Source organism: Lepeophtheirus salmonis, chromosome 8 (assembly GCF_016086655.4).
Source record: "Lepeophtheirus salmonis chromosome 8, UVic_Lsal_1.4, whole genome shotgun sequence".
Taxonomy (NCBI): domain Eukaryota; kingdom Metazoa; phylum Arthropoda; class Copepoda; order Siphonostomatoida; family Caligidae; genus Lepeophtheirus; species Lepeophtheirus salmonis.
Window position 1 is genome coordinate 18,875,008 of NC_052138.2, and position 17,461 is coordinate 18,892,468.

Here is a 17,461-nt window from a genome sequence, read left to right on the forward strand (position 1 = left end):
TTTGCAATTACACAAATATTTTTAATTTTTGAGTTACGACAATATGGTACTCAACCCTCAAAATAAATGGGTCGTTATTGCATATCGGGGACGTAGCTGAAGGAGAGAGGACCTCAGTTCCTTTAACAAAATTAGAGATCTGTGAAAAGTTTCGATTTGTAATTAAATCGAAAGATCTAAATTATTCCGCTTTCCACTATTTTACGCAGAATAAATGAGCCCTCTGCACATTTTGTCCATCATGTCACTGATATAGTAATGGCTAATTAATAAATGCATAAGTTTATCAAAAACTAGAATAAGATATTCAAATATAATTTATAAAAATGTCAAATCACACAGAATAATGAATAAATAAAGACAAAATTAGGCATTTAACGGTAGAACTAATTGACTAATAGTAATGATACATGATGATTTACCAATGATTATCATCATCGTCAGATTCCAAAGGCGTTAATGCTATACGCTTTTCAGCCTCGTTTTTATTACTTATGTTAAACGTTTCCATGTAAATTTTGATTAAAACCTCCGGCATAACAACTTTCCATACAAAATCTGAGCGTTCATTTATGAGTTCAGATGATTGCATCCACTTTTGAGTAATGGCTTCTAAAAGAGCCTCAATTTGCAGGTCATTATATGGATGTGTTATCATGTGGTATAAAAGTCCGTGTCTTGCCTCAGTGCTCTATAAAGGTTGTAATTATTACTTGAAAAATGATATATCAATATTTATTAATAATAGCATTACCCTATGATATGCCTCATAGCGTGATGATTCAATGTCTCCACTCCAAATATTGTTAATAAACTCTTCATTCTCTAATACCCATGTCTTCATACCATCTGAATTCAGCTTGGAGTGTAACTCATCTCTCATTTTTGAGGATGATTCCTTAAAATAAGAATAAATGATAATTTTATATATATATATAAATTTAATTTCGAATATGACAACAAAAATACTTGATAGTCTTTTCGGTTCTTTTTAACTTCTTCGAATTGAGATTGTTTCTCTCGACTCTCTCTGCATAACTTCTTTAATTCCTTAGTCATTTCACTCAAAGAACTCCATGTGGAAGGTGAAACACTGTTACAATCATCCGGAGGGGAATTTAACAAGTCATCTAGTTAATTATACAAAATTTAAATAAATATATATATATAATTAATTACAGCAAAACTATATAACATACCTATCGATTGTTTTTGTGAAACCTTTTTTATTGGTGTGAAGTAGTTTTTAATACTTGAAACAGAAGAAGAAGAGTTCTCAGGACAGTCGTTAGTTTGTTTCTTTTTTGACGCTTCTGGAGTAGCTTTTAGAGAGTCCAAGAGACTTTTTCTTCTTCGTCGCATCCACAGTATATTTATTTATAGCTCGCTTACTCTGCGTTCCATCAACATTTTTTGGTACTAAAGATTCCAATTCCTTGGTGATGACTTCATCTGCATCAAATATACTCGAAACATGGAAAGTTTCTGTAATAAAAACAAAATAATGAATACGATGGGATATGAGGCAATGGATGATTCTTTTTGAACTTGAACATAGTGAACGCACCTTTCACAGAGGTTTTGGGAGCGAAGAGACTGGACGGAAGGGCTTTTTTAGCCTTAATTGAAGCTCCTTTATGATAAAGAACACCATTAACAATAGTAACGTACATTATAATATAAATATCGAAATATGAAAGAAAGGAGTACTTTGGTGTGAGGAAGATTTGTGTCTTTTCGTGGGGGATCCGTGTTCTTCGTCGCTCAAAGGAATCCATCCCTCATTTTCACCACTCTTTACTTTGCCTTTCCTCAAGGAATAGTTGGAGTTGCTAGTTCTAGGTGGAGATGTGGGTGTAGCAGGGATTTCATCCGTATCTGAATACGAAAACTCCTCTTGCAATGGCTTTCTATCCACTTCATTCTGGAATTTTAAAAGCACGGCCGGAACTGGTAGTTCTATTCTACTTTTTTTGGATCGAAGATCCAGGATTTTCCTCTCGACCTGGAGATTCATCTAAAACTGCAGAATATTTCGAAAAGTCATCAAAATCTTTCATCTCCACGCAGAGAGTCCGTAGATTTCTCGATGATATTTTGGAGTTCTCAGAAGCTATTTCTTCATCCAATGACGTCATTTTGTAACTTAAGATTTAAAAATATTTTCCCTCCAAGATGTATATGTTATGTACAAGTTGTAACTTGTATAAGCAAATTGTACAAGTTGCAACCAAAAAATTAGATTAATAATTTTAAATGAAGGATTTACAGTTCTTTGGATGATGATATTGCAATAATTGAATATTCTATGGATGATTCATATATAAATGATATAATTTTTGACTATTTTAATACAAATTACTAAAAATTAATTATTCTGTTGGATATCATAAAGTTAAAAAAACCGCAGTTATATTACTCATCATAAATACATGCAATTTTAAAAGATTAAAATGAAATTACTGTTTCAATTAATAGTTAGTAATTAGAATGACCACTGTTGTAATTAAATAATGCATTTTATAACGAAGATATTGCAATTTGTTTCTACAAGTTGTAACTTGAACAGACATCGCAACTTGTATAAAACATAATAATATATATATATATAAATTATAATACAAAATTTTAAAATGATTATACCATCACTTCTAGAAATACTATCTGGGGCAATAAATATTACAAGAACAAGGCTGAAACTTAACAGGGAGTACTAGAGAGATGAATATCTTTTCTACATGTTTTAATATATACCTATATCATTTAAAGTTCCACTATGTCCCTAAATAAAATTATTTTCAAATCTTATTCTCATTTGAATAATTTATGTTGTAGTAACATACTAAATGTTAAGATTTACAATATAAAAGTTTTCGAATTCTATGAATGATTCATTTCTTTCTGATACACAAACACCTGAATCAATATAAATAAAAACACAATACATCATAGTAGTTGTAACTTTATATATATCAGTATAACCCATACATACCCATACCCATACAGAATACAAATATTACAACAATGCAGTTACTTTTTTAATATTTTCCCCTGATTCATTATTTTTTTATCTGTCTTCGTTTTTCAGAATGAATCTAACTATTCCTTACCCTTTAATAATTTTTTTTCCTAAATAAATCAAGCAATTTAGAAGCAACAAAATTCAAATAAGCTATTGGGACACTTGCTATGGACATGTCACATGATCTTGACACATCAGCATTTCTTTTAGACAAGTTATAAATACATTTCGGGGATCTTTATAAGAAAAAGACAATTTTTTATAATATTACAAACAAATATAAACTGGAATAAATTATAAATATGAAATACAGTCAGAAACATAAAATCACTTGGTCTCACAATTCCACCCCCTATGAAGTTAAAAAAATCAATAATTTAATGGTTACCATTTTCCTCGATTAAAATAGTAAGGTAATTAGATGAGCTAGGCATATCCATACAACATTATTTTACTCCTAAAATAGGTTTTGCAGGATCCATTACTATTTCCATAATGTTTCAAAGCTTCAATAGTAGAATCATGAAAGCACTGCAATTTTTTAGTTTTTTCAATAGGTTGAGGAAATAAGACTTTGTGAGAGAGTTGATGTGCATATTTGATTCCTAGACCATTTCTTTTTGATAAATTTCAACAACATAGTGATAATGAGCTTCCAAGTGTTCATCATGGTTTTAAGAAGATGGAAAAACTAAATATTTCCTATTTATAAGAAGATTGTAGAATTTTTAAAAATATGAATTGAATCAAAAAATAGGAATATCTTTTCTTTTGAGATAGAAAACGGATTTTCAATTTACAGTGCGGTAGAACCATTTCCTAATTCGTTCTTAAAACATTCAAGGATGATCGAATCTCTATCAGACAGGATGGCGACTGGTCTAAACCCTACATCAGTAACAAGTTTAAAAACTTAGAAGAACCATTCTCCCCCTACACTATGCGGACACCGCACGCTGTTGATCGGACTTGCATCTTATTTTCAAAATATATTTTCAGTATAGTGCAAAAAATAATAATATTTTAAGAATAAGTGGATATTATACACTAAACGTGAAATGATCATGCCAAAAACATAAACTAACAATAAAATCTTATTATCATTCATATTGAATATAATAAATATGGAGTTCAATGAAATTATCTTACTAACACAACCCAAAATGATGCCTTGAATAAGCCTCATTTTGGCTTGTGATTTTGACTATTCTAACTAGTGCAATACATATTTTAGTAATACTTTCCTAAAGCATTACCACTTTCATAATGCTTGGAATAATTTGTAATACCGACCTATAATAGTTCTTCAACTAATATTAGAAAGGATTTTTAAATTTCTACTTGCCTGACAAGAATCTTAATAACGAAATAGTATTTGCATGTCCATAATAAAACCGAATGAACCAATAAGATAAAAAAAATAAAATAACGTAGAACTCATAAATATAGAATTTAAATTTAGAAGTATATCATTGATCTTCTAATTATTTTTATTTGTGCAATTAATAGTCAGACAATTGTATAAATATTTTGATACATTTTAAATATTGTCTTTAATCAAAAAACTTATAATTAGCTCGTATGGTACATATTTAGTATTTTATTCATTTGTGTAAAGATCTTAGATCTTCGAGAGGGTAATCAATTTAAAAGAGGATTCCTGAGTCAATAAGTTTAGGAATTGTAATGACATTTAGACATTCCAATAAAAATCTACAAAAGTTACTTATATTTTTTAAAACACATAATCACTTAACTGTTTCCAATAACTATTTATATGTAATATCATAATAGAATATTGTATTGCAGACCAAAATATGGAGAAAAGAGGAGCATATTATCTTTGAGAGTTTAAAATAATATATTACTTGTTTTCCTAAGACAAAAAAGTTAAATATAACAGTGTTCAAGATGTATAATTCTCCATATTGGTAGTACAGGACGAATTCAAACTTATAAACAGAATTGATATTTATGATATCATATTCAGTAATGATTCGCGAGTCATATGCATTAAAGAAATTCAAGAATTCTTATCATGGAAAGAGTTTACTTTTAAGAAGTTAAAGCGGAGTTGACTTTAAGAGGATTGAATACTAGAGTTTTAATGAAGGAGCTGTGAGCGGAAGATGAGAATATAACTTTCTTTGTTCCTCACTATATCTTCTATTATATTTTTCTTAGTGTAATTCTTCAGTTCAATAGTATATGTAAGTATAGGATGATTTGATACAAGATACAATAACTATTTATATGCTATATCAGAATATAATATGTTTTGCAGAAAAAACTATAAAGCATGTTATCTTTTAAAAGTCTAGAATCATCTTCCACTTGTTTTCCTATCACATAAGAGAGTCACAAGTAATAAAAAAAATCACTATTCAGGGGTGATGCTTAAAGTGTCCAGATTATATAATTATCCATAAAGACCATACATTACAAACTCCAATTTATAAATGGAAATGATGTCAATGTGATTGGGATGAGTTATTTCTGCGTTGTGTACATCAAGGATACTTATCAATGAAACAGTTTTTCCCTAAACCGGTTATCTGGATTGCCGTCAAATGTGCACACTCTTGGTAATCATTCTGAAGTGCTACATCAGTTGAACATTCGCATCATATGAACATCATCTTACACTTAATACAAGGATCTAGAGTCTAGACTTTTGATGAGTGTAATTTAAACATTTTTAGGTCGACAACTAAATAATCAACGTATCTAATTGACCATTAAGGAGTTTTTAAACTTAATAAGGAGTACAATAAGCTTGCTATATGAACATGCGAATAGAAGATACCTAGGACAATTGAAACGTCTCAATATAGTCAAATTAACAATAGTAATTCACCCTAGAATGACGATAATGAATTGTATTGTGATGCCACATTGATTTATAGCTTTCAATGACATGAAATTACATTTCATCAATGCCTTCGGGTTATTGTATTTATTATTAAATTGTGTTATTAATTTGACTATTTAATTTTTTTTTTTTGTATTTTATATAATTCTTTTCTTGCGAGTGTATATTATTACACTAGAAGTGTGTGTGCTGGAAGTATTTTTATCACTATTTATAAGTGGATTTTAATTTGATAATATTTAATTATTATATGATTCTACTTGTTTAACGAAAATAAACTTGGGTGGGAGGAATCGAAACTGAATTCAGTTATGTCACATTAAAGTTTGTGGATGTGATTGTAAAAAGCTTTTTTTCAATGTTTTAGCCCAACCCACTATAAATAAATGAAATTGAGAACCTTTCTCGGTATGAGTTTGAAATTTTGTTAGTTTTCACCCACCTATCTAGATTAGGAGCTGAATTCAGATTTTTTTCCCTACTACTCAAAATAGGAGACGAAGCAGAGATGACTTGAAGAGAAACTTCAATGAACAGGCAGTGGATGGAGAATGAAAACTCTCTTTGTTCCTCACTGGATCTTTCAGTCTATTATTTTCTCATTTTATGAAACTCCATAGTAATAGTTCTTATATGTAGAAGTATGCGATGATTCTGTAGAAAATCTGGAGATATTTATGTATTCTTGAGCATAGAGGCAATGATTTACGAGGTTAGAAGTTACTATCACAAACCTTGATGTAAAGGGCATCTTCACAATGAAGAATTCTTCCATTAGAAGAGGTGATATCCACTGAGTGAGGCACAAAGTGGCGAGACCCCTTCAACATGAATTTAAAGAGATGATCAGAAGACGTATTGGTAATCCAAATTAAAAAATATGAATTCCTAGGAAGGGGAAGGATTGTGGATGCGTATCCAAAATTCCAAATTCTTCGTACGAAAGATCCATCCAAATCACTATGAATTAAATATCTTTCCGCGCAGTTTCTACGAATTTCTTCTCTTTCCATCTACTGATTAATAATAATTGAAATTCAAACCTACACGCGTCCAAGGGTTACGAAAATGAAAAAAAAAGTGTATGTCACTTTATAGTCTCAGCATTGATCTGTAGGAGCACAAACTCCAATCACGCAACCTGGGGCGAAAAATATCATTTTCGATGATAAATTCCATTTGGAAAACTAATATGAGCTTTGTACAATGAAAGAGCTGTAATATTTGTCGTAGTTGTAATTTTATATCAACATCACGTGATATTTCAATCAACTCTGAAATTTGAAATAATATTTAAAATCTCCATCTTGATCCAAAAATGAGGGATTCACTACATATTTACGACTCAAAATGAATCAAAGTCGATTTATACTAAAGGGTTTTCTAACGTAAATGTTCAAAAATTAATTAAATTAATTATTGAAACTGATAAATTTGCCCTTTGAAAATAAAAACATTTAATTCAATTAATGTTTAAACAAGATTAATAAAAAGAAGTAGGGGAGAGTGAGATACTTGTTACTGAGGAGACATGTTACATTGCCAATGCCTTCAAAATGTAAAGTTATCAAACCACCCTGTTCTAATACAAGTGAATGTCTTCCTTTGTTTATCAATTCAAGTTAAGACATGGCTTGTCTAATCCTTACAGTTATAGAGGATTTCGACATTGAAATTTTTGACACTAAGACTAGAGAGAGGAAACATATTATTAGGTAAGTGTTTATTAATATATATTTCTATTATAAAACATGCAAATTTAATTTAGTTTTATTAAATGTCATAGTCTAGCATGTTTTTCATTTAATTAACATGCTTTAAATATATTTTTAGTTTCAATATTGAGTTGACATCATTTATTCTGATTTCAACACTCTGGAGGAGACTTGTTACACCCCATTTTTGAAATGGAGGATACCTGGACCACATTGTAACAAGTCTCCTTCATAACACACGTTTGAACATAGGAAACTGTTTAAGATAAATCTACATTAATTTAGAAAAGGGAGCCCCTATTTTTGCCCTAGCTAGGTATATTTTGTTACTTAGATTTCTACTAGACTTACAAATTGTAATGTAATTGTAACTTCTAATTTTTTACAGAAAATGCCTCAAAAATATGTTAGAAAAACAGAACGTGAGACTTTACCTCACAACGTTCTCCTAGCCGCAGTTCAGCGATATGATGTTGTTAAATCGATGAGGAAAGTAGCTGAAGAGTTCAACATGTCTCACCAGACATTGAAACGTAAGATCGACGCCTACAAACAAAACAACGAAGCACATCTTGAAACATCTTACAAGAACAAAATGGTAAGCACTTTACAACTTTTTAAAGAATTCTGGTTGACAACCATTATTTGATGTACGTTTTGGATTGGGGAGGTGTCTTTGGGGTTGGAATTAACTGGGTAAATTTCCAATTTTCAAGTATTCTACCCTATGCTGGTATTTGTGAGCTGCGGTGTAGGATATGGGTCACAGACTTTTCTAGTTTTAAATAATATTAATTAAATTGTTAACGTATGTAATTTTTTCTTTTTCAGATTTTCAGCATGGACCAAGAGGAAGACATTGTGAAGTACATTCTGCGGTGCAGTGAATTATTCTATTGTCTCACCCCCATTGACTTACGGAAGCTGGCCTACGCGACTGCAAGGGCCAATAATTTGAAAGTCCCTCCAAAGTGGGAAGCTGAGGAAATGGCTGGAGTGAAATGGCTTCAGGGTTTTCGCTCTCGACATGCGGTTTTAAGCTTGTGGAAGCCTGAAAAAACGTCAATAGCGAGGGCTTCAGCATTTACTCGGTACAATATAGCCAAGTTTTTTGAACTCTTGAATGATGTCTTTGGCAAATATAAATTTCCGTCTCATCGAGTCTATAACTTGGATGAATCCGGTTTCTCTACCGTACAAAATACCCGTGCAGTGTTTGCCGAGAGAGGAAAGAAGCAAGTTGGCCAGACAACGTCTGCCGAGAATGGGGTGCTTGTCACGTTAGTAGGCATTGTATGTGCGTCCGGAAAAACAATTCCGCCTGCATTCGTTTTTCCACGGGTCAATTATAAACCTCGCATGCTTGTCGGTGCGCCTCCAGGCTCATTGGGTCTTGCGCATACCTCAGGATGGATGACCGCGTCCAACTTTATATTAGTAATAAAACACTTTGTGAAATATTCGATGCCGACTGTTGAAGACCCAGTTCTTCTAGTACTTGACAACCATGAAAGCCACCTTAGCTTTTCAGTCCTCGACTATGCTAAAAACAATAATGTACATTTACTGACAATACCGCAGCATTCAAGCAACAAGACGCAGCCTCTTGACAGAACTATTTTTGGGCCTGCTAAATGCACCTTTGATGCCCTCCTATATTCGTGGGGGAGAGACCATAACCATCAATCTGCCACTATCTATGATATGGCATCGTTAATGGGTTCCGCTTTCATAAGCGCTGCAACTCCTCGGAATATTATTAGAGGCTTCGAAGCGGCTGGAATTTGCCCTTTAAACCCAAATATTTTTACAGATGTCGACTTTGCTCTGTCCGAAGTTTCAGATAGACCAATATGCCCTCAACAATCTGCCTCTGAAACTAATTCGGAGAGGGCAGCGTTTGTTGAATTGACTGATGCTAGTACGTCAGATGGCGTCACATCGTAGGGGTTTGTTAGTCATAGGGATTTTAAAGGGTTTCCAAATGCTAAGCCAAGGAAAGAAACGAAAAAAAGGAGGAAGAAAGGGAAGGCATTTCGAAAAGGATGTTGTTTCCTGATATAGGGTATACTTTTGACGAAGATTAACCTATGGAGGATTCAGACACAGATATTGCCGACTTTTTTTCAGTGGGTAGACCTAATGCTCAGATGGGAGATTTTGTGCTCCGGAAATATGAGGTGGGAATGGACATGAAGAAAATATATTTTGTTGGTATTGACAGTGGTGAGAAGGATAATGATGATGTGGAAGTTGAGTTTTTTTGTTTTTTTTAAAGTAATAAGGTTCAAAACTATTTTGTTAAAAAAGTTATAGATGAAGTTGCATCAGTCAGAATTGACAAAATTCTTTGTCTCCTTATCAGAAAAATAATGAGTTCAACCCAGAGGACAAAACATTTTTTTGTTTTTGAACAACCTCCCCTGGGTTAGATTTTTTATTTATCATGATAGATATACATATATTTTATTTAATTAAAAAAAAAATGAATGTTTGAATATTACAAATGGCTGTTGCATGTTTCCTTCTGTTGTAACATGACTCCTTCTACCCTGTATCATGTATCCTCCAGGTGTATCAAGTATCCTACTTTTGGGTAGTTTCGAAAACATCAAAAAGTGGCTATTAATAATTGCGCTACATCAAAAATACTTTCGAATTATTTTTTCTTTTCTATGTCATGTTGCCGCGGCGTTGAATTATATTTAAAATTGTGAAAGTTATGACAGTTTAAATAAAATATTGATTTTTTGTAACATTTAATCTCACCCTCGCCTAAGCTTAATTAAATAATTTATATTTAATATTATTTCTCGATTGATCTTTCAATATTAATATGATTGTTTCATAGAATTGGTAGAATTGAGTGGGTTTGCATATGGAGTGTAATGAATTTGGAATCGCATGAATCAAATAGTTTGATTCAGAGCGAGGATCACAAGTATGATTCCAATTTATCAACTAAGTATAATTTATAATTGATAGTGTGTAGTTAAACTAAATTGTTTCTATGTATTTTTGATTAATTTTCGTATTTTAGGGACTGAGAATTTAAATTTTGTTTCTATGTACCAGCTCAAAATACAGTTATTTGACAATTTGCTATGCTAAATCATAGATAATTCTAAATATACATATTCTCTATGTTCCAAATCCATTTGACTCAGTTCGTACATATAATGACTGTGCTGACTACCGTCTCAATCATCACTTTGAACATGGCTGATGATTCATCAGCCATGTTCAAAGCATTAGGGAGTGGCACTCATTGTTTTGATTAACGAGCGAGAGCATGCTTCCCATTTAAGAACAGCGCTAAAATCGCTCGAATCTTCGATCATTTATATGACTTTTTGTAATGTTCCACGAACACCACTTACAGACGGAAGCAACGGACCGGAGTAAAGTCAATAAGAACACCTTTGGATTGGGGGTACAATCATACACTAAAACATATATTCTGTAAGGGATTACATTTAAAAGGACGTACATACATTTGAGTATTAAAATATACAAACTCGTAAAACACAAGGTACCTACCTATCTATTTAAAACAAATCCCTACGTCATGATTTAAAAGTAAATAAAAGACAATACATAACACTTTTTCCGATTCTGCATCCTATAAGGTAACATCAAAAAATTTGAGAATTAAAGAATATTGAAAAGATTGTAAGAAAAGACAGTTGAAGATAAGCTAGAATCTCTTTTTCTAAGCTTTATTTTTGGCTCTGCTGTCTTCTGTTGACAAATTTGCCTCTCATGTGGCTGGCTACCCTAAGAAGACTATCAGTTCCCTCAAAGACACCGCCAGCTCCTTCATGTTTAGAGATGACGTTGGAAGATAAATTTTTCTTTTTTGTAAACGAATTTTATTAACTGAATATGATTTTCGGATATTTTTATATAGTAAATTGACATACTAGGTATGCGCCTGTGACATGAGACTTTCGGCTATTGGTCCCTAGGTATCGCCAGTTAGACATTATAAACCGGTCCAAAAATATAAATCCTTATTTTGACAATATTTAATTCATTGTTTGTATAGTTTAATTCAACAACGCACTTTTTTCGCTTGTAAAAATGTCTAATTTTGTGCCTATAAACTATGATGTGCAGACATCATTGATTTTCTGTTACCAATTGAAGAAAAACGCTTCTCAAGCTCATCAAATGCTTGTGGAGGCTTTCAATAGACATGTTCTAAGCAGAGCACAGTGCTTCAGGTGGTTTGAAAAATTCCTAAGTGGTGATTTTGAAGTGAGAAATGCAGAGCGTGTTCTTTTCTGGGACCAGTGTGGTTTCATATAATATGACTTTTTAAATCCCGATCAAACCGTTAATGGTGATCGCTACCAATAAAAATTGCCCGATTTAAACCATGCTATATGCCAAAAACGTCCAAAATATAAAGCCAGGCAACACAAGGTAATTTTCCTTTATGACAACGAACCACTGCATCACACTATAGCCCCCACCAGCTTGTTGAATCGTACAATTGGGAGCCTCTTGCTCATCCGGCTTACTTACCAGAAATGGAGCCTTCCCATTATCACTTGTTTGCATCGATGGGCTACACACTCAATGATTTACGCTTCGATTCTCACGCTGAAGCCAAAAAAGGGATTGATGGCTGGTTTGCAGCCACAGAAGAATAATTTTTTTTTGTAACAACATCCATAAATTACCTAAAAGATGGGGAAAATGTGTAGCTAGCGAAGGTGCATACTTTAAAAATTAAATTTGTAACCATTTTTTCACAATAAACGTTTAAAAAAAAAAGAGTCTCATTGCATAGGCGCATACCTGGTAAGATCTCAAAATCTCACGCAAGCATAAGTTCAAAAATTTGAGAACCCTGTGTTCAACCTCAAACTAATTATCCGACTTAACTGGATGATAGTGTACAAAACCTCTTAATAACATTTCCCCTATGAGAGTGGTTCCCAAAATTTTCGTGCCCAAGGCACACCAAACAACAAATCGAAATTTATTTACATAACTATTTCAATTAAACCAATAATTCGGAATATTATAAGCTATTGCAAATAATGTATAATTATCACAAATCGTGCGACACGCTTGAACTTGCCTAAAGACACACTGTTTGGGAACCACTACCCATAAGCACTTAATATGATCTGATTTGCATTTGTTAATGTTAAATCTATCCAAACATTATGGTTATTCAAAGATATTTGAATATTTTGCAGAATTTAAGCTGTATTGTCCCATACAACACTTCCTACATGACGATTGAATCATGTTTAGCCTTTTTTTATTGAATTTTGAACAAATGCAGGAGATATTCAGCGGTGTGTTGTTTCCCTGATGTCTATCGTGTCAAGTAAGAAAAAATTACTAGTGGATTTTGTTCGGGATATATATTATATGATCTTTATGGATGTTCGACCAACCATCGATGGAAAGACATACTGGTTCATTATTCAGAATATCTGTACATTTTTTATATTCCTCTTCATAGAACCACTCCAAATACTTATCAGCAATATATTTTTTGGGCGGAGGATTATAGCCTAGTCTGAGGGGTTGAACCATTTTGCAGAACTGAGATTGCTCAAGAAGGCGAAAAGGTACATTCGTAGCAAATATCGTCCTTGTAATTTCTTCATTAATTTTAAATTTTTTGATAAGCTGAAGTTTTTTTAATAAATTTACCTCAAGTTACTGCACTCCAACATGTAAATGGGCTATAAGAAGTGGTGCTTATAGAGGAGTTCGACACCGACTTTTTCAAAGTTGAATAGCTCAAGTTTGTATTTAATTCCTGCAATGTCGATGATTTAGCAACAGAAGCTGTAGATTCAGATCATGAAAAATTTATATTATTGCATAAGAGGTGGATAGCAAATAAGAGGGACTTAAATTTTTTTGGAGGATCAAAAAGTTTTTAACTCTATGAATTATAGTAAGATAAAGAAAGAGGATGGGAGTGGAATTAGTCGTTATCCTCCTACAACGTATATGTAAAATTGCATAGTTTACATGAAAATTGGAATAGGTGGAATTAGATATTGAATGTAAATATTTTAACATCATTTATGACATTTTTCTGTTTCTGGGAAAGGCTTTGACATTTTCGAATATAAGATTTTAATTGCAAAACTCTACCCTGGGGCCGGTTTATGGTGTCTAAGAGTATTTACTTAAAAGGTTGCGTGCTTTTAAAATAATTATTTCTCATAAATATATACAATGACTGTTATATATATTTTAGTCATATATATTATGTTTTTGGAATTATGAGGTTGATCGAACCATAGAGATAAAATACATAGAGTATAATGATAATGTGTCGAAAAAATACCGTCGAAAAAAGACAGAAATAATTGACCAAAACACAAAAATTGGAGAGGGCGTTTCAAATATTTTTTCTTGTTGAAGGAAAGGGCAGTTTTTTCTATAAATTTCAGGATTAAAATAATTTTAATATTTGGTACATATACATTTCTATCATTTTTTAAAATGTTTATTTTAATAATACTTATTTATTACCATAATTATATGAATTTTTTTATGTCAATAGGTAAAAAAGTGAGATTTGGATTTGGAAAGATTAATATATTTTATGGATTTATTATTATATTATGTAATTAATGTATATAAAAATTAATGTTTCTTGAATATTTGGCTTAAAATAGGACATTAATTATAATTATCAAAGGAAGTACAAAATATGTATTTATTCATGTAATAATAGTTAGATGGACCTGGAATAATAAAAAATAATAGTATATAATAGTGGTAATAATAATTTGTCGCCCACTAAATATAATATTTTTTTCTTTCTAAATTTGAATATTTTGAAAACGTTTTGTGAAATAAGATCAATTATAAAGTCAGGAAAGTAAAAATGTAGCTTACTTTTTGCATTTACTCCATCTGACCTAGTAATCTTCTTTAAAATCATTTTACAATAAGTATATTTCTTTCTCTAGGAACGACCGCTCATGAATCTAAGTACATTAAGCTCGAGATAATATTTGTTCCCAAGTGCAATCCATATCCATTGAGCAACGTCGTTCCAAAACATTAATAAACCTTTGCAATGATATTTGTTTTGTTATGAAAAATATAACCTAATCTGCATTTTTCTTTGATATTACATTATTAAGCTTTCCAACTCTATTTGCTGAGTAGTACATAGTAGCAGCCCCCATAGGCAATTCCTAATAAAATAAACAATGAATCAAATCATTTCATGAATATGATTGATTGGTTTAAGATAGTAATTTCAGTTCCTCCAATCTTACAATATTGGTCAGATAAAGAACTTATGAAAGCAAAGAATGAGCATTTGAAATTGGAGAAATATCCAGGGCATTTCCAATCTGGAGAAAGGGCAGTGAAACTAGTTTCAGAGGCTTCCTGTAATGTTTACGGATACATTTTGTCAAACTTTAAAATCAAGAAGTAAACTAAGGAAATTTAAAACTAAGTGTCAGTACCCAGTTTGATATATTCACATATAATATATTTAAAAATAGCATTCAGCAAAGATTAAGGATAATTATCCACATTATTATATACTAACTTAAATAGAATTAAAAAAATAAGAAATTGCCAGAATGTTCTCCTTTTTATAAGCAATTTTTATCTTTTCGTCCATTATCGCACTAAATCCGGGGGCGTGCAACGTTTATTTCGCTGTAGAAGTAAGGGATTTAACTTTAGCAAAAAATTACATATTGTGCAATATCATTTTTTTAAAGCACATAAAACTTTTTTATAAATAAGGAAAAAAAAGTTTATTTCATACAAAAACCTTTCTGGACAAAGAGGGAGGGGAGTAATTTTTTTTCTCCGGGATTTTTTTAAGTAAACGGATTTCTATATACCTATTGCAACTTATGAGGGGTCAGAATGCGTGATAGCTCAATTTTGGGTTCCCGTGATATCCACTAATATACATATTCTAAAAAAATGAAGTATAAGAAATGAGGATGAATATTTCAATCCCCTGTCGATAGCTCAAAAAAATTTCCTATCTATTTGAAATTTAAGCGTTCACAGGGAGTGGGCTGAAGGGGCTGCATCCCTCCCCAAATTAAGGAATGTTTGCTTTTTACTAGAAAATTTAATTTGAATGTCTCTAGCATCAATATTAAGGAAGTCTTGATCAATTTATCATTGGGATTTCATCCCATTTTTCCCTACTGTTTATGTTATAAGTTATAACCTACACCAAAATCTGTGATCTAATAAAATATGATATTTCAATAAAACAACACAACTTTCTTAAACATCACGAGAATTGAATGAAATTTTCAGAAATTACAGAATACAGTATGGCGCATAAGATTTTACTTTTTAATACCTGCAATTGAAAAAAATAAATAATAATAGTAATAAGGCAAAGTACTCTCATATTGCACCATAATAAAGATATTGGATCAAAATTTATGGATCTCGCATCAACAAATTGATTGGAAACTTTAAAAAATACTAACTAAATAAATTTATTCTCGTGCATTATACATTTTATTTAATGTATTCAACCTTATTCGGGATTTCGAAGGTGACTTATTTTCCAGCAAATGGCGCCGTTAAACGAAGCAACGTATTATTATTTGTTTTTTAACTGGGTGAAAGATTAAGAATTCATCTACATTAATTATAAACGATATGTTATTGATTTTCCCGATTTAAGTATTGAAAATACAGCATTTCTACGGGGACTTCAAAACAGTTCTAGACTTAATGCAGGGACATTACTAGGATTATTATTATTTTTTTTTTGGGAGGGGAAGGGAAGATGTTTTTTTTTTTTTTGACAAATCTTTGGCGATTGTGAAAGAAAGTATATTTTTAATAACTTTTTTTCTATAAAAGAACAAATTTGACAAATAACTTTTTGAAAAACGCAAGATTTGCCAAGTGACCCTTTATTAAAAATACAAAATTAAATAATATTTTTTTTTAGAAATGGGGGTGTACCTACAGATGCGCTTTGCCACTTTTTTAAAGCTTTAATCTTGACTGTTGCTCTAATGTAAAGACACTATTGAAGAATTCAACGTAGGCATAGATAAATACCTGAGTTGAATTCCTTATCCTTCTCAGTGTATGCATTTATTTAATTCATATGTTTTGCCTTAATTAATTTACCAATAAGTTTACTTGGGATATGCATTTATTCTTTATTAAAATAATATATGAGTTTATCCAAAAAAACAAAAAAAAAGAAGTGCATAGGCTTAGAAATGCAGTGCAAATGCATATTGTTTGTTCAAAAGGAAAAAAAATAAGGGGAAAAAATGTACATAATATATTAACTGTATTCTTTGCATTGAGGCATACTCTTCATTTGGCTGAAATACAAAGTTTTAAAGCACTTTTTTTTACCACAGAGAAATTTAGGAATCATATACTATAAAAGAAATGAGCTAGTTCATTCCGAATTTCTCCTCCGTAAAGAAAAAGAAAAAAAGCCAAAATCAGTTTGGTACTTTTTTTATTTATATCCCTTTATTTCAAATTCACATTTTCATATTTGAATTTAAAAAAATTAGTTATGAAACACTACAACAAACTAAAAACAAGTTAAAAAAACCCAAATGACCTTGAAATATTAGAGGCGTTTCCACTACCTCAAAAGGGATGCTATTGAGACTTATAAAGAAATTTCCTTTCCCAATCCATATTTCATAGACTCTCTCAGGAAAGTATTATCGAATAAACTCCATACCTTGGTATTTTTCATTTTAATCGCCATGAGGTATGCGGTTAATGATATTTATATCTTTCATTTGCCAATTCTTCTTACTCACAAGTATCAGCTTTTATTAAAATGCAAAACGGGTTGCTCCTGATTGTAGCTTTTCTTCAAAT

At 31.4% G+C, this 17,461-nt stretch overlaps 2 protein-coding genes and 1 long non-coding RNA gene across 4 annotated transcripts; 1 reads left to right on the top strand and 2 right to left on the bottom strand.

The window, feature by feature from the left end:
• Window positions 1–282: 282 nt before the first annotated feature.
• LOC121122756 (uncharacterized) lies at window positions 283–2,148 on the bottom strand. Its single transcript, XM_040717794.2, has 6 exons — window positions 1,711–2,148; window positions 1,568–1,633; window positions 1,200–1,485; window positions 970–1,130; window positions 755–898; window positions 283–691 (listed from the first exon to the last, which is right to left on the bottom strand). The coding sequence occupies exons 3-6, from the start codon at window positions 1,360–1,362 to the stop codon at window positions 419–421; spliced, it is 741 nt and encodes a 246-aa protein (XP_040573728.1). The 5' UTR covers window positions 1,363–1,485; window positions 1,568–1,633; window positions 1,711–2,148; the 3' UTR covers window positions 283–418.
• A 2,320-nt stretch (window positions 2,149–4,468) lies between these two features.
• LOC121122777 (uncharacterized) lies at window positions 4,469–6,922 on the bottom strand. Its single transcript, XR_005865848.2, has 2 exons — window positions 6,629–6,922; window positions 4,469–6,559 (listed from the first exon to the last, which is right to left on the bottom strand). It is a non-coding gene; the product is annotated as an uncharacterized lncRNA (long non-coding RNA).
• Window positions 6,923–7,251: 329 nt separating this feature from the next.
• LOC121122776 (uncharacterized) lies at window positions 7,252–10,372 on the top strand. Of its 2 annotated transcripts, XM_040717817.2 has the most exons (4): window positions 7,252–7,609; window positions 7,728–7,925; window positions 7,998–8,207; window positions 8,441–10,372. In XM_040717817.2, exons 3-4 carry the CDS (start codon window positions 8,001–8,003, stop codon window positions 9,554–9,556), a joined length of 1,323 nt encoding a protein of 440 aa, XP_040573751.1. In that variant the 5' UTR covers window positions 7,252–7,609; window positions 7,728–7,925; window positions 7,998–8,000; the 3' UTR covers window positions 9,557–10,372. The 2 variants fall into 2 exon arrangements, with proteins under 2 accessions (XP_040573751.1, XP_040573752.1); XM_040717818.2 differs by lacking the exon at window positions 7,728–7,925 and having other exon boundaries at window positions 7,464–7,609.
• The last annotated feature ends 7,089 nt before the right edge of the window (window positions 10,373–17,461 follow it).

Bases quoted from the DNA above. Each gene is read 5' to 3' on its own strand.
- LOC121122776 (XM_040717817.2), top strand. From the start codon at position 8,001: ATGCCTCAAAAATATGTTAGAAAAACAGAACGTGAGACTTTACCTCAC. The intron at 8,208-8,440 runs GTAAGCACTTTA...TTTCTTTTTCAG, and splicing joins CATCTTACAAGAACAAAATG to ATTTTCAGCATGGACCAAGA.
- LOC121122756 (XM_040717794.2), bottom strand. From the start codon at position 1,362: ATGCGACGAAGAAGAAAAAGTCTCTTGGACTCTCTAAAAGCTACTCCA. The intron at 899-969 runs GTATTTTTGTTG...TCTTATTTTAAG, and splicing joins AGAACCGAAAAGACTATCAA to GAATCATCCTCAAAAATGAG. The intron at 692-754 runs GTAATGCTATTA...CAACCTTTATAG, and splicing joins GCTATGAGGCATATCATAGG to AGCACTGAGGCAAGACACGG.